This window comes from Hemitrygon akajei, chromosome 6 (assembly GCF_048418815.1).
Source record: "Hemitrygon akajei chromosome 6, sHemAka1.3, whole genome shotgun sequence".
NCBI lineage: Eukaryota > Metazoa > Chordata > Chondrichthyes > Myliobatiformes > Dasyatidae > Hemitrygon > Hemitrygon akajei.
Genome location: NC_133129.1, coordinates 54334003 through 54349705, shown reverse-complemented (window position 1 = coordinate 54349705; position 15703 = coordinate 54334003). Strand labels below are relative to the sequence as shown.

Genomic DNA, 15703 nt, shown 5'->3' with positions numbered 1-15703 from the left:
ATCATGGAAGCGATGTTTTAATTTAAAGAGACAGTGTAGAGCTACCAGTGTAAACAAACTACGATTCTTTCACAGCACCGGGAAAGGCAGAATTGGCCGAATGGTCTCAAGTATTGATTAGAGGAATGATGATAATAACTAATTGCGATATTAATTAATAATAGTATAGGTGCGATAACAGCCAGCCAGTTTCTTACAAGTTGAATAGATTGTGCAATTACTGCGCAATACAAGTGGCTCTGACTACCATTTGGCTGGAGTACTAATTAATAGAACAAAACATAAATGTCGACTTAAAACTAGATTGTCTATAAATCCCGATCTCAGCAAATCGAGATTTAAGTCATCACTCCGTGAGTGCAAATTTGGCACATCAACGAGAACTTCCAATGAGACAAGTTCAGCTGCAATACTCGTCAGGTCGATTAATTTACCGGGAACGTTTGCCGTTTCTGCATTGATGCTAGAGCAAAGCATAAAAATGCTGGGGGAAATGATCAGATAAAGGTCTAGACCCGAAACGTCAATTGTTTATTTCCCTCCACAGATGCGGTGTGGCCCCACCGACTTCTAGTGTCCCTGTGTGTCGTCGCACCTTCCAGCACCGACACATTTTTGTCTCTGTATAGATACTGCCCGCGCCAACGAGTACCTCCAATAGTTTCTGTTTTTCATTTCAGGATAAACCAGCTTCCTGAACTCAAATCAGCCTCGATTACGTCGTGTCATTAAAAGTAAACTTATTATCAAATTTCGTACTATTACCACCCCGAGATTCATTTTCTGGCAGGCATTCACGATAAAGAAACAATAGCATTTTACGAAAAGCTATATTGAAATTGACTGACGAACGCCAATGGCAAAACCCCCTTCGTCGAGAAAAATAACACTGAGAAGACAAGTTGTAATAAGTTCTTAAAGTGAGCGCATAGATGTAGAGTCAGTTCAGAGTTGTGGTGATTTAAGTTATCCACGCTGGTTCAGGAGCCTGATTGCTACAGGATAACAAGTTGTTCCTGAACCAACAACCAACTTCCCGGCCAATATAGCAGTTCAATTACTGCAGTGTGGTTCTTCGCAATAATGTTAAAATGAAACTCTTGCGATATAAAAAAAATGTGAAACTGCGGCGAATGCATAATGTGCATACAGAACACTCGGGTAAATTCTAGATGCAGCGATTAAGCATTTATTCGGCAGACAGTCGGGGTGACAGGTACAGCTTACAACTAAGCTTAAGACTACAACAAGATGCTTCTTTAAAAAATTCTTGGACATGGCAACCAGTCTCCAATGAATGCAACTGATATTTGATGTTCATTGTGGCCAAACATTTCAATAGTCCGAACACGTTTATTTATTTTGCAACGCTAGGATCGATTCTTGGACCGAGCATCCTCTCCCTGCTCCTCTCCGCGCGACGCCGGATTTTCTCTCGCGAGGGTCGGGCCGACCAATAGCGCACGGCGGGGCTCTCGCCGCCCGGTGTCAATCAGGTGGCGCCATCCAATTGGGGCAGGGAAGGGATGGGAGGGAAAGAGCGAGGCCGAAGCCAGCGCTGGAGGGTGCCCGATAGCGAAGCCGAGGGCTGTAGGCCGAGCCGGCGGTGGTAGCGGCTCCGTGTCGCCACCATCTTCCCGGCTCGTTCCATCAAGGGCGGCGGCAAGAGGGGAGTTGAGGTCCGGCTCCGGCCCGAGCCCGGGGTCTCCATCCACTACCAGCCTCCGCCCCCCTTCCTCCTCCCCGGCCCGGCTTCAGAGCGACTCCGTGGTGCCTGCGGCCTGGCGCAGGATGGAAGAGGCGGCGGTGGCCGCGGCAGGAGCTGGTGAGGGAGGCGGCGGCGGAGAGGTGGCATCTACGGCGCCGCGGCGACGGAAAAAACGACAGCTCGGTCGAAGAGGACAAACCGAACCCGACGGCGCGGAGGAGAAGCAAGAGGCCGCGGCCTGCGAGCGATGAACGGAGCGGCGCCGGTGTAGCAGCAGGCTCGAGTGTGGAGCAGTCGCCCTCGGCCTCGGAGTGCGCGCCCAGTGATGAGGCGGGAGACCCAGACGGCGGAGACCAGCATCAGCCAGAGGTCCCCGGAGCAGCGCACAGCGGCGGCGAGTCGCCGCAGGAGAGGGCCGAGGCCACCGGGCCCCGGACTCGCTCAGCCAGCATCAGGCTCTGCAAAGTCAACGGCGTCAGCGGGCGGCGCTCCACTCCGCCCAGTAGCCGGCCCCGAGCGGAGACCGACACGGACGGCAGGTGCAAGGAGGCCGAGTCTCCCGGGCACGCCGATAGCGAGAGCGACGGTGAGGCGGAGACCGAGGACCCGAGTTATGAGGTGCAGCAGGGCCGCAGGATCCTCAGCGAGTTTCTGCTCGATAAGCACAAGACCCTGACGGCGCCCTTCGTGCAGCCCGGCGAGTCCGAAGGCGGCTGCCAGCCGCAGTCGCAGCCCGTTTGGTTCCGCAAGATGGAAGAGAAATTCGACAATAACCAGTACGGTGGCATCACGGACTTCGTGGCCGACTTTCGGCTGATGCTGGAGAACTGTTACCGCTACCACGGCGTGGACCACTGGCTCTCCAGACAGGCTCAGAAGTTGGAGATGATGCTGGAGCAGAAGTTGACGTTGTTGTCAAGGTGAGCTCTTACAACGTTGCTGGGAAACACGTGAATTTGTACCCCGGGCAATTATGAAACGACAATCGAAGCTACAATTTGGTTACAAAGGTTCTTTTTTGTTTAAAATGTCAGCGGCATTTATCTCAATCAGTCTGAAGCTATATTCTCTCAGGGATGAAAATAATTCAGATTTATTATTGGTGACGCAAACAGCGTCGCCGACTCTTACTGGTACGTTGGTTCATCTTTCTTTCCCTTCTTCCACTACTATTTTCTGTTTTATCTTCCTTTGCTTCTCTGTCCTTCCCCGAATTTTCTCATGCAGAAACTCAATTTGTAATATTCAAAAATAAAATGGTTAATCTGCTATTTTAGCACAGAATAGGTTGTTTTTCGCAAATATTTTTAAAGACGTTTATTCTTTCTAAAAGCCTTCTCCCACGTTAGTGATATACTCAGTAACCTCTGGGATGTTTTTCATTTGTCATTGCTTTCCATTCCGAGAGAACGTCCAAGATATTCCCCAAAAAGTTAACAGGAGGATGTTTATCCATTGGCTGTTTTCAACTTGTATTCTAACTAAATGAATAATTTTGCTTCAACCTTCCTTTGCACATTCAGTGCAACTTCTTTAAACTTAGATTATTCCTTTTAGCCAGCATGCAGGTAGTTTGTAATTTTTGTTTCACTGGATTTTTCATGAGCAAATTTAGTTCTCCATATTCAATTCAGTTTTTTCATATACAAATTCTCTGTCTTCATTGGTCAGTTAGTCCTAACCTAAATCTGTTTATGGTTCTCTACCAGAACTTTTAGGAGCAATTTGTTAAATTCCTTTATAAATATGCAGATGTGAAAAAGCTCTGATTTAATACAGTATCTTGTAGGAGCATAAAATCCAGGAATGTTGTAAGGAAAAGTTCTTTTCGGCAGCAGTTATGGTCCGGGATGCACAGCCTGGGTACAGATTCAATTTTAAGTAGAATTTGGATGAATATTTGAAAGTGACATTTGTGGGGTAAAGAGAAGATAGTGGGACTTGTGGATTGCTTGAAAAAGCAAGCCAGAATAGATAGGCTAAGCAACCAATGCTGTGATGTAGGAGAAAAGTTAAAAAGAAATTGGTGTTAAAGTCTATAGTGAATTTATTTCTCATCGTGTTCTTACTGCACCTGCCATTAGAAACTGTTTTGCACGTTCAGTGTTCTCTGTGTTGAAGTACAGTATTTTGATATAACCTATGGGCACTTCTGTTTTCCAAGATTAAACAGAACACTGTGGCCCTTAATTTGAAATTAGTAGCTGCTTGTTTCAAAAAATCTTGAATATGAGCTCGACATTTCTTCTGAGTAGAAGCAAGATTTCAATGTGTTTTCTCTTTGCTTCCTTCTCTAGCGATATATCCTTACATTATGTAGACATCATCCAGTGTTAGTTAATGGGAGTTTGGAGAGTATCATTAAACTTTTCTGAACTGCCATACTCTGCAAAAAGTTTCAATGACTGATCTGTCTTTTTGTTCACATTTTGACATTGTCTGGTCTAGTTACCTATTCTTTGACCATTTATATTCCCATTATGCATGTCCATCTATGCTTCTCATTCCCCATTTGCTATTCTCCATTGATTGAACCTGCTCCCAAATTTAATGTCATCTTGCGTTTTGTTTCTGTGTCCATCTATTCATTCATCTATTTGTGTTCATTTTCTTCAGTTCATCAAATATAATGTAGTTTCAATCTGTACTGAATTGAGAAATTCTGTTCCACATAATATTAATTTGTTTATACTGTGGAAAAAGTGTGGGCAAATTCGAGGCTTTGGAGAAGATGCAGAAGAGATTTACCAGGTTAGAGGGCATATGCTATAACAAAAGGTTGTGCGAACTTTGGATGTTTCTCTGGAGCAGCAGAGGCTGAGGGGAGAACAGATAGAGATTTATAAGATTATGAGAGGCACAGATGGAGTAGGCAGGCAGTACCTCTCTCCCATGGTTGAAATTTCTAATGCCAGAGTATGCATTTGAGTATGAGGGGGTATTTTTAAAGGAGATGTGGGAGGCAAGTTTTACTACATTGAGAGTGGTGGGTGCCTGGAATGTGCTGCCAGGGTGGGGGCAGAGGCAGACACATTAGAGATTTTTAGGAGAAATTTAGATAGCTACATGAGTATTTGGGACATGGACATTGTGTAGACATAAGGGATTAGTTTAGTTGGCCATTTGATTACTGATTTATTTGGTTTGGCACAACATTGTGGGCTGAAGGGCCCATTCCTCTGGCTGTACTGTTGTATGTTCTAAATGAATATGATTTGATTTTGGTCATCTGGAACAGGAGGAGACATATCAACATTGCTTCTTGTGCCTTTTTTTAAAAATTTAAAGACATCCATTAAAGAGTTCTGTGCAGATTAAGTCTCCATTTGATATATATAGAATGCATTGTATGGCCAAATAACTTGCTATTTATGATTACTAATAACAAATCACCGCTTTACTGAAGCATCTATGAAACTATACCTCAAGATTATTGTCCGCAGTGTAAGAAACAAGAATATTCATCGAATGTTCATTTAGAAATGGTTCTGCAATATTTCTACCACTTATTCCCTTGGGTTAATTCTGTATTGCTGCCATTAAAATTGAATAATAAGCATAACAACATATTCGGGTCCATCTATCCATTTGGCACAACTTTGTGCTTACACTTCAAAAGCCAATGAAGGTTGCATAAGAAGCAGAAGAAACATATTTTTAACTCCTGTCTTAATCTGAAATTTGTGCACATTGCTCTTCATTGAAAGGTTGGAGACTTGAGAGTGAGCAGGCTTATGGTTCTTATCTCCACTTAAAAATGCCCCACAGACATGTGGTCCTACTTGTGGCCCTGTTTTTATTTACTGTCTATGATCCATAGAGATGGAATAAGGGAGGTATCAAATTTGGGCCCTTAATGATATGATACTTTCTGCATGAACATTAACATTTTGAGTCAATAGAAAGTTAGCACAAATATTGAAAGCCATGCTTTGTCAGTTTGCGTATAAGGAGAAGGTGGGAGTGGAGGATGCTATCACGTATTTGCTGCACAAATCACTCTCTCACCTAGAGGGGGTCAGTTGTGCTGTGAGGATTACATTCCTTGACTTCTCTAGTGCCTTTAACACCATCCAGCCCAAGATCTTAAGGCACAAACTAACGGAGATGGGAGTAGACTCTCACATGGTGGATTGGATAGTGGACTACTTGACAGATAGACCTCAGTATGTGCGGTTGGGAGACTGTAGGTCTGACACGGTGGTCAGCAGCACAGGAGCGCCGCAGGGAACCGTACTCTCTCCGGTCCTGTTCACCCTGTACACATCAGACTTCCAATATAACTCGGAGTCCTGCCATGTGCAGAAGTTCGCTGATGACACGGCCATAGTGGGGTGTGTCAGGAATGGACAGGAGGAGGAGTATAGGAAACTGATACAGGACTTTGTGATATGGTGCAACTCAAACTACCTGCGTCTCAATATCACCAAGACCAAGGAGATGGTGGTGGACTTTAGGAGATCTAGGCCTCATATGGAGCCAGTGATCATTAATGGAGAATGTGTGGAGCAGGTTAAGACCTACAAGTATCTGGGAGTACAGTTAGACGAGAAGCTAGACTGGACTGCCAACACAGATGCCTTGTGCAGGAAGGCACAGAGTCGACTATACTTCCTTAGAAGGTTGGCGTCATTCAATGTCTGTAGTGAGATGCTGAAGATGTTCTATAGGTCAGTTGTGGAGAGCGCCCTCTTCTTTGTGGTGGCGTGTTGGGGAGGAAGCATTAAGAAGAGGGACGCCTCACGTCTTAATAAGCTGGTAAGGAAGGCGGGCTCTGTCGTGGGCAAAGTACTGGAGAGTTTAACATTGGTAGCTGAGCGAAGGGCGCTGAGTAGGCTACGGTCAATTATGGATAACTCTGAACATCCTCTACATAGCACCATCCAGAGACAGAGAAGCAGTTTCAGCGACAGGTTACTATCGATACAATGCTCCTCAGACAGGATGAAGAGGTCAATACTCCCCAATGCCATTAGGCTTTACAATTCTACCGCCAGGACTTAAGAACTTTTTAAAAGCTATTATTAATGCTTTTTGAGATAGTGATTTAGATGCATATCATATTTTTTACTGAGTTAAGTATTGTATGTAATTAGTTTTGCTACAACAAGTGTATGGGACATTGGAAAAAAAGTTGAATTTCCCCATGGGGATGAATAAAGTATCTATCTATCTATCTATCTATACTGAAGGTGCTTTCTCAGTCACAGTGATGGTCCCTGAGCATAGGGTAATAGTGATAAGCCATTAAAGTACAGCCCTGTGAGCTTTTGGTTGTCATGTATAGAATATCTATGGTTTCATAATTAAGTTCACCTATAATAACAAAGTTGGTGAAGATTTAGACAGTTTCGTAAGAATGTAGAGGGACATAGATCAGCTGCAAAGTAGTGACAGAGTTTAACCAGAGAAATGTGAGGTAATGCATTTTCGTTTGTCTAATACTGGCTGTACATGCACTGTAATTGGCAGACACTTCAGAAGCGTTGTTCAGAAGGATCTTGAGGTGCAATTCATAGCTCCCTGAAAATAGTGATACTGGTGGATAATGTAGTGAATATGATATTTAGCCTCTCTTCATAGGCAGGGTATTCAGTATAAGAATTGGGACATGTTGTATATGACTGGTCAGCATACCATTGGAGAGGATGTGGTAGAATGAGAAAAAGTGCATCAGTGATTCTGAAAGAAGTTGCCTGGAATGGAGGGCTTTGTGTGTACACGTACTTTAGTTATAAGGAGAGATGGATAAGCTGGGAAGATTCTCAGTGGAGCAAAAGAGCCTGAGAAGTAGCCTTGTAGATGTTTATAAAATTATACAGGCCGTTGATAGGTTGAATAGTCAGACTTCATCCAACAGCAGTGAAGCTAAAACTAGAGGGCATAGGCTTAAGGTTGAGAGGGAAAGACTTAAAGGAGATCTGAAGGGCATGTTTATTACACAGGTTGTAGAGGCTGGTGCAGTCATAATGTTTAAAGAAATTTTGGACATGTATATTGATAGGAAACAAATAGAGCTGGGCAATCCCAACCTTAATTATGCCATGGACCAAAACCATTAAGCAAGGGGTTTGCTGAACCCTTGGAATCGAGGGATATAGAGCAAATGCAGCAATTGGGATCAGTGTAATTTGATGTCTTGTCGGCATAGATAGATAGATAGATACTTTATTCATCCCCATGGGGAAATTCAACTTTTTTTTCCAATGTCCCATACACTTGTTGTAGCAAAACTAATTACATGGATGAGTTAGGCCGAAGGGCCTTTTTCTTTGCTGTATGACTCTGACTCTATAGTTTTGTTTTATTGTTTTAAAAGCAATTGGATGCATTGTCAATCACTTCAGAGTCTCATCTGTAAAGAATCCAACTTTTGTTTCTGCTCTTATTAACATCTGAATACATTTCATTGCAAACTGATTTTTCACTCAACTATTGAGTAGAGAAAGTCATTCCAGAATGTGTATTAGCAGCTATTAATGCAAGGGCCAAATTTAATGCTATTTGCAAAACACTAGGTAAAGATTAATTTCAGATTGTTCAGAATTAGTCAGCTGTAACAGCTGGGTTTTGTTTTGATCTCATATTTTCTTGATTGGATCTTGGCTGTGGTTTGTAGTTTTGTTTCTGGAATTGCAACCAGTTAATTTTTATGTAGAATGCTTTGTACGTCCTGCTTTAATTGTTTACAATTCATTGTAGGTTGTGCAGCTGAGTGTGCTTACAGTTTTGACATGTTCTATGATGACCACATGAGAATTGCTAGTTTAGGAAAACCATTTTGCTCTTGTGAATGGTATCATATTTTCTTGTATACCCAGTCTCTGTGGACTTCAGAGATTCAAAGTACATTTATTATCAAAGAATTATACTGCTTTGAGGTTTGTTTGCTTACAGGTAGCCACAAAGCAAGAAACCCAAAAGAACCCAATTAATAAAAATAAAAGACCAACACCTGATTCACAAGAGAAAGGGGAGAAACAAATCATGCCAACAATTGAAGTGCGAAACGACATCCTCAGATCTGGACCCCAGAGTAGGCCCAAAGCTTCGCTTATCAGTTCATCATCTTAGTGAGTGCGGAGCACTGCAGGTGGGGTAGTCTTCACTGCCTCAGATCATAGAGAGAGGAGTGACCATTGCAGAGAGTGAGTGAAATCAGCTCTCACCTCAGTATCATAGTAACTTATATTAAATTTCTGGCATGGCGAGCCAATATATTATCCAAAGGTGACGTACTGCATTTGCTGGAAATCTAAAAGAAAAGAAAATGCAGATTGAACTTAACTAATGTACCAGGATCTTTTTCTCTCCATCATCCTGTAAAATAAGGTGTGAACCATTTGCGTGGTGAAGCTTTGCAATACTCTGAGGCAGAGGACCATGGACAAGTAGTCATTGTGTTGAAAACAAGTGCAAGATTTCTGGATATTGAAGGAATTGAAAATGTAGAGTTAGGGCAGGAAAATGATGTTTAAGGTAGAGAATCAACTATGTTTTACTGAATTGTGCTGGAGCTTGGTGGGCCATAATCTAATACTGCTATTTCTGTTCTGAGCTTTAACTTTAGATTCTCTATATAGACTTGTGCCATCTACAAGTTGATTTTAATATGTACAAACCTTATGTTTCTCCCTTGTACTGTCTAAGATTTTCATTTACAAAATACCCCAAGGTGCAAGTTATCAAAAATAAATTGATGCTAAGTCATGCAAGGAGGTTAGGTTTTTAGCTTTAAGGTGCATCTAACATGAAAGAGATGGAGAAGATTGTGAATGATTTTTGCAACAATGGTCACATTTGGCTTTTTAAAAAAAATTACATTTATTGGAATTTAGCTGTCCTGCTTTTCTGTTTCTCATTAAATTTCAGAAACTGCAATTTATATTATATTTTGACTGTAAATTTTGCTTCGACATCACCTCCCTCTTCATTGGCTTTCCATAATTTAGCATGTTAATTTCAAATATTAATTTACCATTTTAAAAGCCTTGTCACCTGAGGATATACATAAGAAAATGATGTGGTGGAACCCTTGGAGGTGCTGAGGAATTGGTTGATGCTAATACGCATGTATAAAGACTCTGGAAGCCGTCAGTTCAGGTAGATAGGTTGGCGAAGCAGTCACATAGTGTATTTGTCTGCCTTAATCAGGATATAGGATATTATTGCAGGGAGGTTATATTTCAATTATATAAAACATTAGTTGGGCCACATCTAGAGTAGTTCTGGTCACCACACCATAGGATGGATGTGATTGCACTGAAAAGGGTATGGAAAAGATTTACCGTAGATTCCGGACTACAGAGCGCACCTGATTAAAAGCCGCTGGCTCTAATTTTAGAAATAAAATCAATTTTTTACTTCTAAAGGCCGCACCGGATTTTCGGCCGCAGGTGTCCCACATTGTAATATGAGATATTTACACAGAAAGATATTACACGTGAGGATCTTTTAACTTTTAATTAAATCCATATGGTAACAAAAACAAATACATATTGCAAATGCTTTTTTTCGAACCGTGCCCGTAACGCGGCTACTTTTAAATATATGTTGCGTATACTTCTTTACTGAACAACATTCCAATATCTCCTAACGACTGGTAAAAAATATATATACTGCAGCCTACCAGGAAAAGTTATTGATCGCCTTTAACTTAAAAGCAGCGTTCGCTCAGATCCAAAGCCGCTCGCGTAATGTGCTCCCCCCCTCCTTTCCGTTTATCGCAAACGGCATTTTTCCCACAAGACGCGGCGAAACCGGGTGTGACGTCATAGCATCCCGCGATGTAGTACAGAAAACAAATATAGTTAAAACTCTTCTAACTTTAACTAGAAAATGAATTACTAAGCGAAAATATTATAAACTAAATAACTGCCATAAAGGCAGCACAATGCTTTTCTTCGAGTGTTTTCCATGTTGATGAGGGTGAGTACAAATGACTGATTTACAATAATTTAATTGTGAAAGTGCGCTTGATTTATCGTACAATTTCATTGGACCTCTGTGAACTACTCATCAATTTTATTGGTCTACTGTTATGAGGCAAAATGTTTACGAGGCGGCATGAAAAAAATCATGCATTAGCCGCTCCGGATTATAGGCCGCAAAGTTCAAAGCTGTTCAAAATGTGGGAAAAAAGTAGTGGCTTAAAATCCGGAATCTACGGTACTTGGATGGGACAATTCAGTTACGAGGAGAGGCTGGAAAAACATTTCCTTGAAATCTGGAACTGAATGCCTAGTGGGTTGGTGTAGTCTACCTGTTGGGATGGTGAGGGAAGGTATGCTCTCAATGCACATGCAGTATGAGCACATGAAGTAACATGGCATAAAGGCTGGATGTTGAAACTTGGAATGAGATTGGATTTTGGTGTTTGGCATGGATACTTTCTCATGACTTTCTCATGCTATGTCAATTTTTGATGATAAGCTGATGATTTGATCTGGTTAAAGATGGTGCTGATGAAACAGTGATGACTTGCTGGCAGAAAACACAACTATTAAGTGCTTTATTACTCATACTTTTTCTCAAAAGTGCATCACTGCTATTAATAGCCTGCAACGTCCCTTTCGAAGTTGAGCTTTCAAACTGCCTGTGTGGCCTGGCATTTTTGTGGTGTGAACTGAAGTCTCAAAGGAGCAGGACGGTTGTGGAGTGTACGGACTGAATGAAGATGGCAGGGCCAAGGCCCAAGAGAGGGGAATGAGACAATGTTTGGCTGCTGGAGTGGACTTGGAGCCAAGTGGCAGAACCAGGGAAGTACTAAGTTGAGGCAGCCAGGCCCAACAGCAAGCTGATGTTTGACCAACTTAAGCGTTGAGTTACATTGGAAAGGTCAGATACAGGTGGAATTGAGGTGGTGGGGCCTGAGCATATATCAAAGTGGCGGTCTCTGGATCTGAGAGCAAGGAGTGACCCACTGTTTGGTCAATTTAAGTGCTGGGCCAGATTGTTGGGTGTGAGGTGAGGGACTGGTCAGTGTTCATTTTGCTGCTTGCAGGATTTACTTGTCTCTGTGCTGAAGTGAGGCTGTGGCCTGCAACTAATGGGCTCCTGGATTGGCTGTGAATAGCTTCGTGGCTGTAAACTCACTTTCATGAACTTCAGTTCCAAATGTTGCTTGCTTTTATTGTTTGCACAATTTGTTTTTTTTCTGCACATTGGGTGTTCGGTCTTTTTCAATGAGTTCTATTGGGTTTCTTTGTTTTGTAGCTGCCAAGAAGGAGACGAATCTCAAGGTTGTATACAGTATACATACTTTGATAATAAATGTACTTTGAACTTTGATTATATTTTATCTTCATATTATACTTGAAAACCTGGCTTGCATTTTTCATAACTACTCTTACAACTTGTGCCATCTCATCAGGAGTTAAACTAGTTTCTCCATAGTACTTATGTTCCTTGAACAACTTTACTCCACACAAAAGACAAAAAAAAAATGCAATAAATTTCTGACAATCCTGCTAATGGAAAGATTGTGATAATGAATTTTAATAGTTGTTTCTCAGTTTTAAAAACAAGTGATATTTGGATAATTTGTATGTCACCAGACTCCAGCAAATTTCTATATGGAGAACATTCTGACTGGTTGCACACTGCTGTTGGATTGGGCTGTAGAATTGTTATTTTTATTGTAGTTTAACATTTCTATGCTTGCTTGTGTTTTATGTATCACCTATATTTGTGTTCTGAGTTTTTCAATGGTTACAATTGCCTCTGTATTTTTCTGGAAACTTCTTGGTTTCACTGGTAGATATATTACTTGAATTTGGCTATCTGATTAATGTTATCAATGGAATTTCTGTTATCAGTAGTTTTGAATATGAAGACCACACTACTCCCTTTTCCTTGAAGCTCCTTTTTCTCTTCCTTTTCTGCCCTTTCTTCATCCACTTTTTTGTTCTCTCTCTTCCCCTGCGCTGCTCCCTCATTCCTGCCCTTCCCTTTGTCTGCCTCTCGTTTCTCTGTCTCTCGCTATTCGTCTTCTCTTCTATTTGCTCTTGTAACACTTAATAAAACCACTGTAAGTAACAAGTTTTATGTCTCATTCTTGACTTCTGAAGAACCTTTGGATCACAAAAGCATCAGGATCTAACACGGCCTTGTACGATCGTTCCAAGATTTGCAGAGGCTTGCAGACACAGCTAGCTCCATTGTGGGCACTAGCTTTCCCACTATTGAGGATATCTTCAAATGGTGGTGCCTGAAGAAGGTGGCAGGAGACAGGGCCTTCTGGAGTATGCAGGACTCTCCTTTACATGTTCTACCAGTCTGTTGTCACCAGTACAACCTTCTATGCAGTGGTGTGCTGGGGCAATGGCATCAACACGGGTGATGCCAACAGGCTTACTAAACTGATTAGATTGACGGGCTGTGTTATAGGAATCAAACTGGACACACTGGAGGCTGTGGTAGAACAAAGGACCCTATGGAAGCTCATGGCAATTCTAGACCAATGTTTCTCACCCTCCGCTTGCTACCTTGGCTGAACAGAGGAGCACTTTCAGTAATAGATTAAGACAGCTGTGCTGCTGCAAAGAATGTTATATAAGGTCATTCCTATCCTTGGCCATTAGACTTTATAATGAGACAACTTATAGCCGGGGAAGTGATGACCCCCCTCCTTTTAGACTTTACCAGACCTCTGTTTAGCTCTTTTTACCACATCGTGCTATCAGGAACACCCTGCGCAATACGGTGCAATAATACCATCATGACTTATGTGGACGGTGTGAATGTGCACCCATTACTGTATAATATTGTGGTAATTCTTGCACTACCATCTTATCAGCGTGGAAGTCTTGTAATCTTTGAATTGTAAATCTCTTCTAATATTTGTATATCTGTGCACTTGTAATGCTACTGTGACACTGTGATTTCCTTTGGAATCAATAAAGTATCTATCTATCTATCTGTTATCAAGGGCCCTCAACATCCAGGAGATGCCTTCTTATTAGTACCATCAAGGAGGTGGTATAGGAACATGAAGATACACACGTGTTACGAATAATTTCTTTCCTCTCTGACATTAGATTTCTGAACGGTCCATGGATCCTTCACCACTACCTCACTACTTTATTCTCTTTCTGAATTATGTATTTATTTTACTGTATATTCCTGATTGTAATCTGTAAGTATACCCAAGAGTTCTGAAAGAGGAGGCGGAAGAGATCATGGAGGCATTAGTAAAGATCTTTTAAGAATCACTAGATTCTGGAATAGTTCCGGAAGATGGAAAATTGCAAATCACTACACTGTTCAAGAAGGGAGAGAGCAGAAGAAAAGAAACTATAGGCCAGTTACTCTGACCTCAGTGACTGGGAAAATGTTGGAGTTGATTATTAAGAATGAAGCCTCAGATTACTTGAGGCACATGATAAAACAGGCCGTAGTCAGTATGTTTTCCTCAAGGGAAAATCTTGCTTGACAAATCTATTGGAGTTATTTGAAGAAATAATAATTAGGATGGGCGAAGGAGAATACGTGTATTTTCAGAGGAGTGGTGCCCCACGGGTCTGTATTGGGACCAATTCTTCTTGTGTTTTATGTCAATGACTTGGATGGTGGAATTGATGGCAAAGTTTGCAGACGATATGAAGATCAGTGGAGGGGCAGGTAGTTTTGAGGAAGTAGAGAGGCTACAAAAGGATTTAAACAGATTACAGTGTTAGGAAGTGTATGGTCATACACTTTGGTAGAAGAAATGAACGGGTTGACTATTTACTAAATGGAGAGAAAATACAAAAAAACTGAGGTGTAAAAGGAATTGGGAGTCCTTGTGCAGATTCCCTAAAGGTTAATTTGCAGTTTGAGTCTGTGGTGAGGAAGGCAATTGTAGTGTTAGCATTCATTTCAAGAGAACTGGTATATAAAAGCAGAGATGTAATGTTGAGACTTTATAAAGCACAGGTGAGGCCTCACTTGAAGTATTGTGAGCAGTTTTGGGCCCAATATCTTAGAAGGGATGTACTGAAACTGGAGAAGGTTCAAAGGAGGTTCACAAAAGAAGATTTCAGTATTGAATGACGTCATATGAAGAGCATTTAATGGCTCTGGGCCTGTATTCACTAGAACTCAGAAAAATGAAGAGTGATATCCTTGAAACCTTTCAAATGGTGAAAAGCCTTGAATGAGTGGATGTGGAGAGGATGTTTCTCATGATGAGAGGGTCTTAAGACCAGAGGATACAGCCTCATTATAGAAGGGCCTCCTTTTAGAACCATAGAACATTACAGCACAGAAGCAGGCCTTTTGGCCCTTCTTGGCTGTGCCGAACCATTTTTCTGCCTAGTCCCACTGACCTGCACCTGGGCCATATCCCTCCAAAGACCCCACCCTGTCTCCTGCAAAAATGCTATCCCTTTCTCTCAATTCCTCCGCCGCATTTGCTCTCAGGATGAGGCCTTTCATTCTAGGACAAAGGAGATGTCTTCCTTTTTTAAAGAAAGGGGCTTCCCCTCGTCCACTATCAATTCTGACCTCCATCGCGTCTCCTGTATCTCACACACCTCTGCCCTCACCCCATCCCCCCGCCAGCCCACCAGGGATAGAGTCCCCCTGGTCCTCACCTATCACCCTACCAGCCTACAGATCCAACGTATAATCCTCCGTAACTTCCGCCAGCTCCTACGTGATCCCACCACCAGCCACATCTTCCCCTCCCCCCCCCCACTCTCGGCTTTCCGCAGGGATCACTCCCTACGCGACTCCCTTGTCCATTCATCCCCCCCCACCGACCTCCCTCCAGGCACTCATCCCTGCAAACGGAAGAAGTGCTACATCTGCCCCCACACTTCTTCCCTCACCACCATCCCAGGCCCCAGCCAGTCCTTTCAGGTGAGGCACCACTTCACCTGCGAGTCAACTGGGGTGATATACTGTATCCGGTGCTCCCGATGTGGCCATTTATACATTGGGGAGACCCGCCACAGACTGGGAGACCATTTCGCCGAACACCGGCGCTCAGTCCTATAGCAGTGGTGGGATCTC

At 42.4% G+C, this 15703-nt stretch overlaps 1 protein-coding gene across 1 annotated transcript in view; it reads left to right on the top strand.

Annotated features, from left to right (window-relative positions):
* Positions 1-1678: 1678 nt before the first annotated feature.
* Positions 1679-15703, top strand: part of LOC140729792 (uncharacterized bromodomain-containing protein 10) — a gene marked incomplete at its 5' end in the record, with an annotated part of 96008 nt that continues 81983 nt past the window's right edge. Inside the window, one exon of the mRNA XM_073050008.1 lies at positions 1679-2628. Coding sequence (XP_072906109.1) covers positions 1679-2628 — 950 coding nt within the window. The remainder of the gene's footprint in view (positions 2629-15703) is intronic.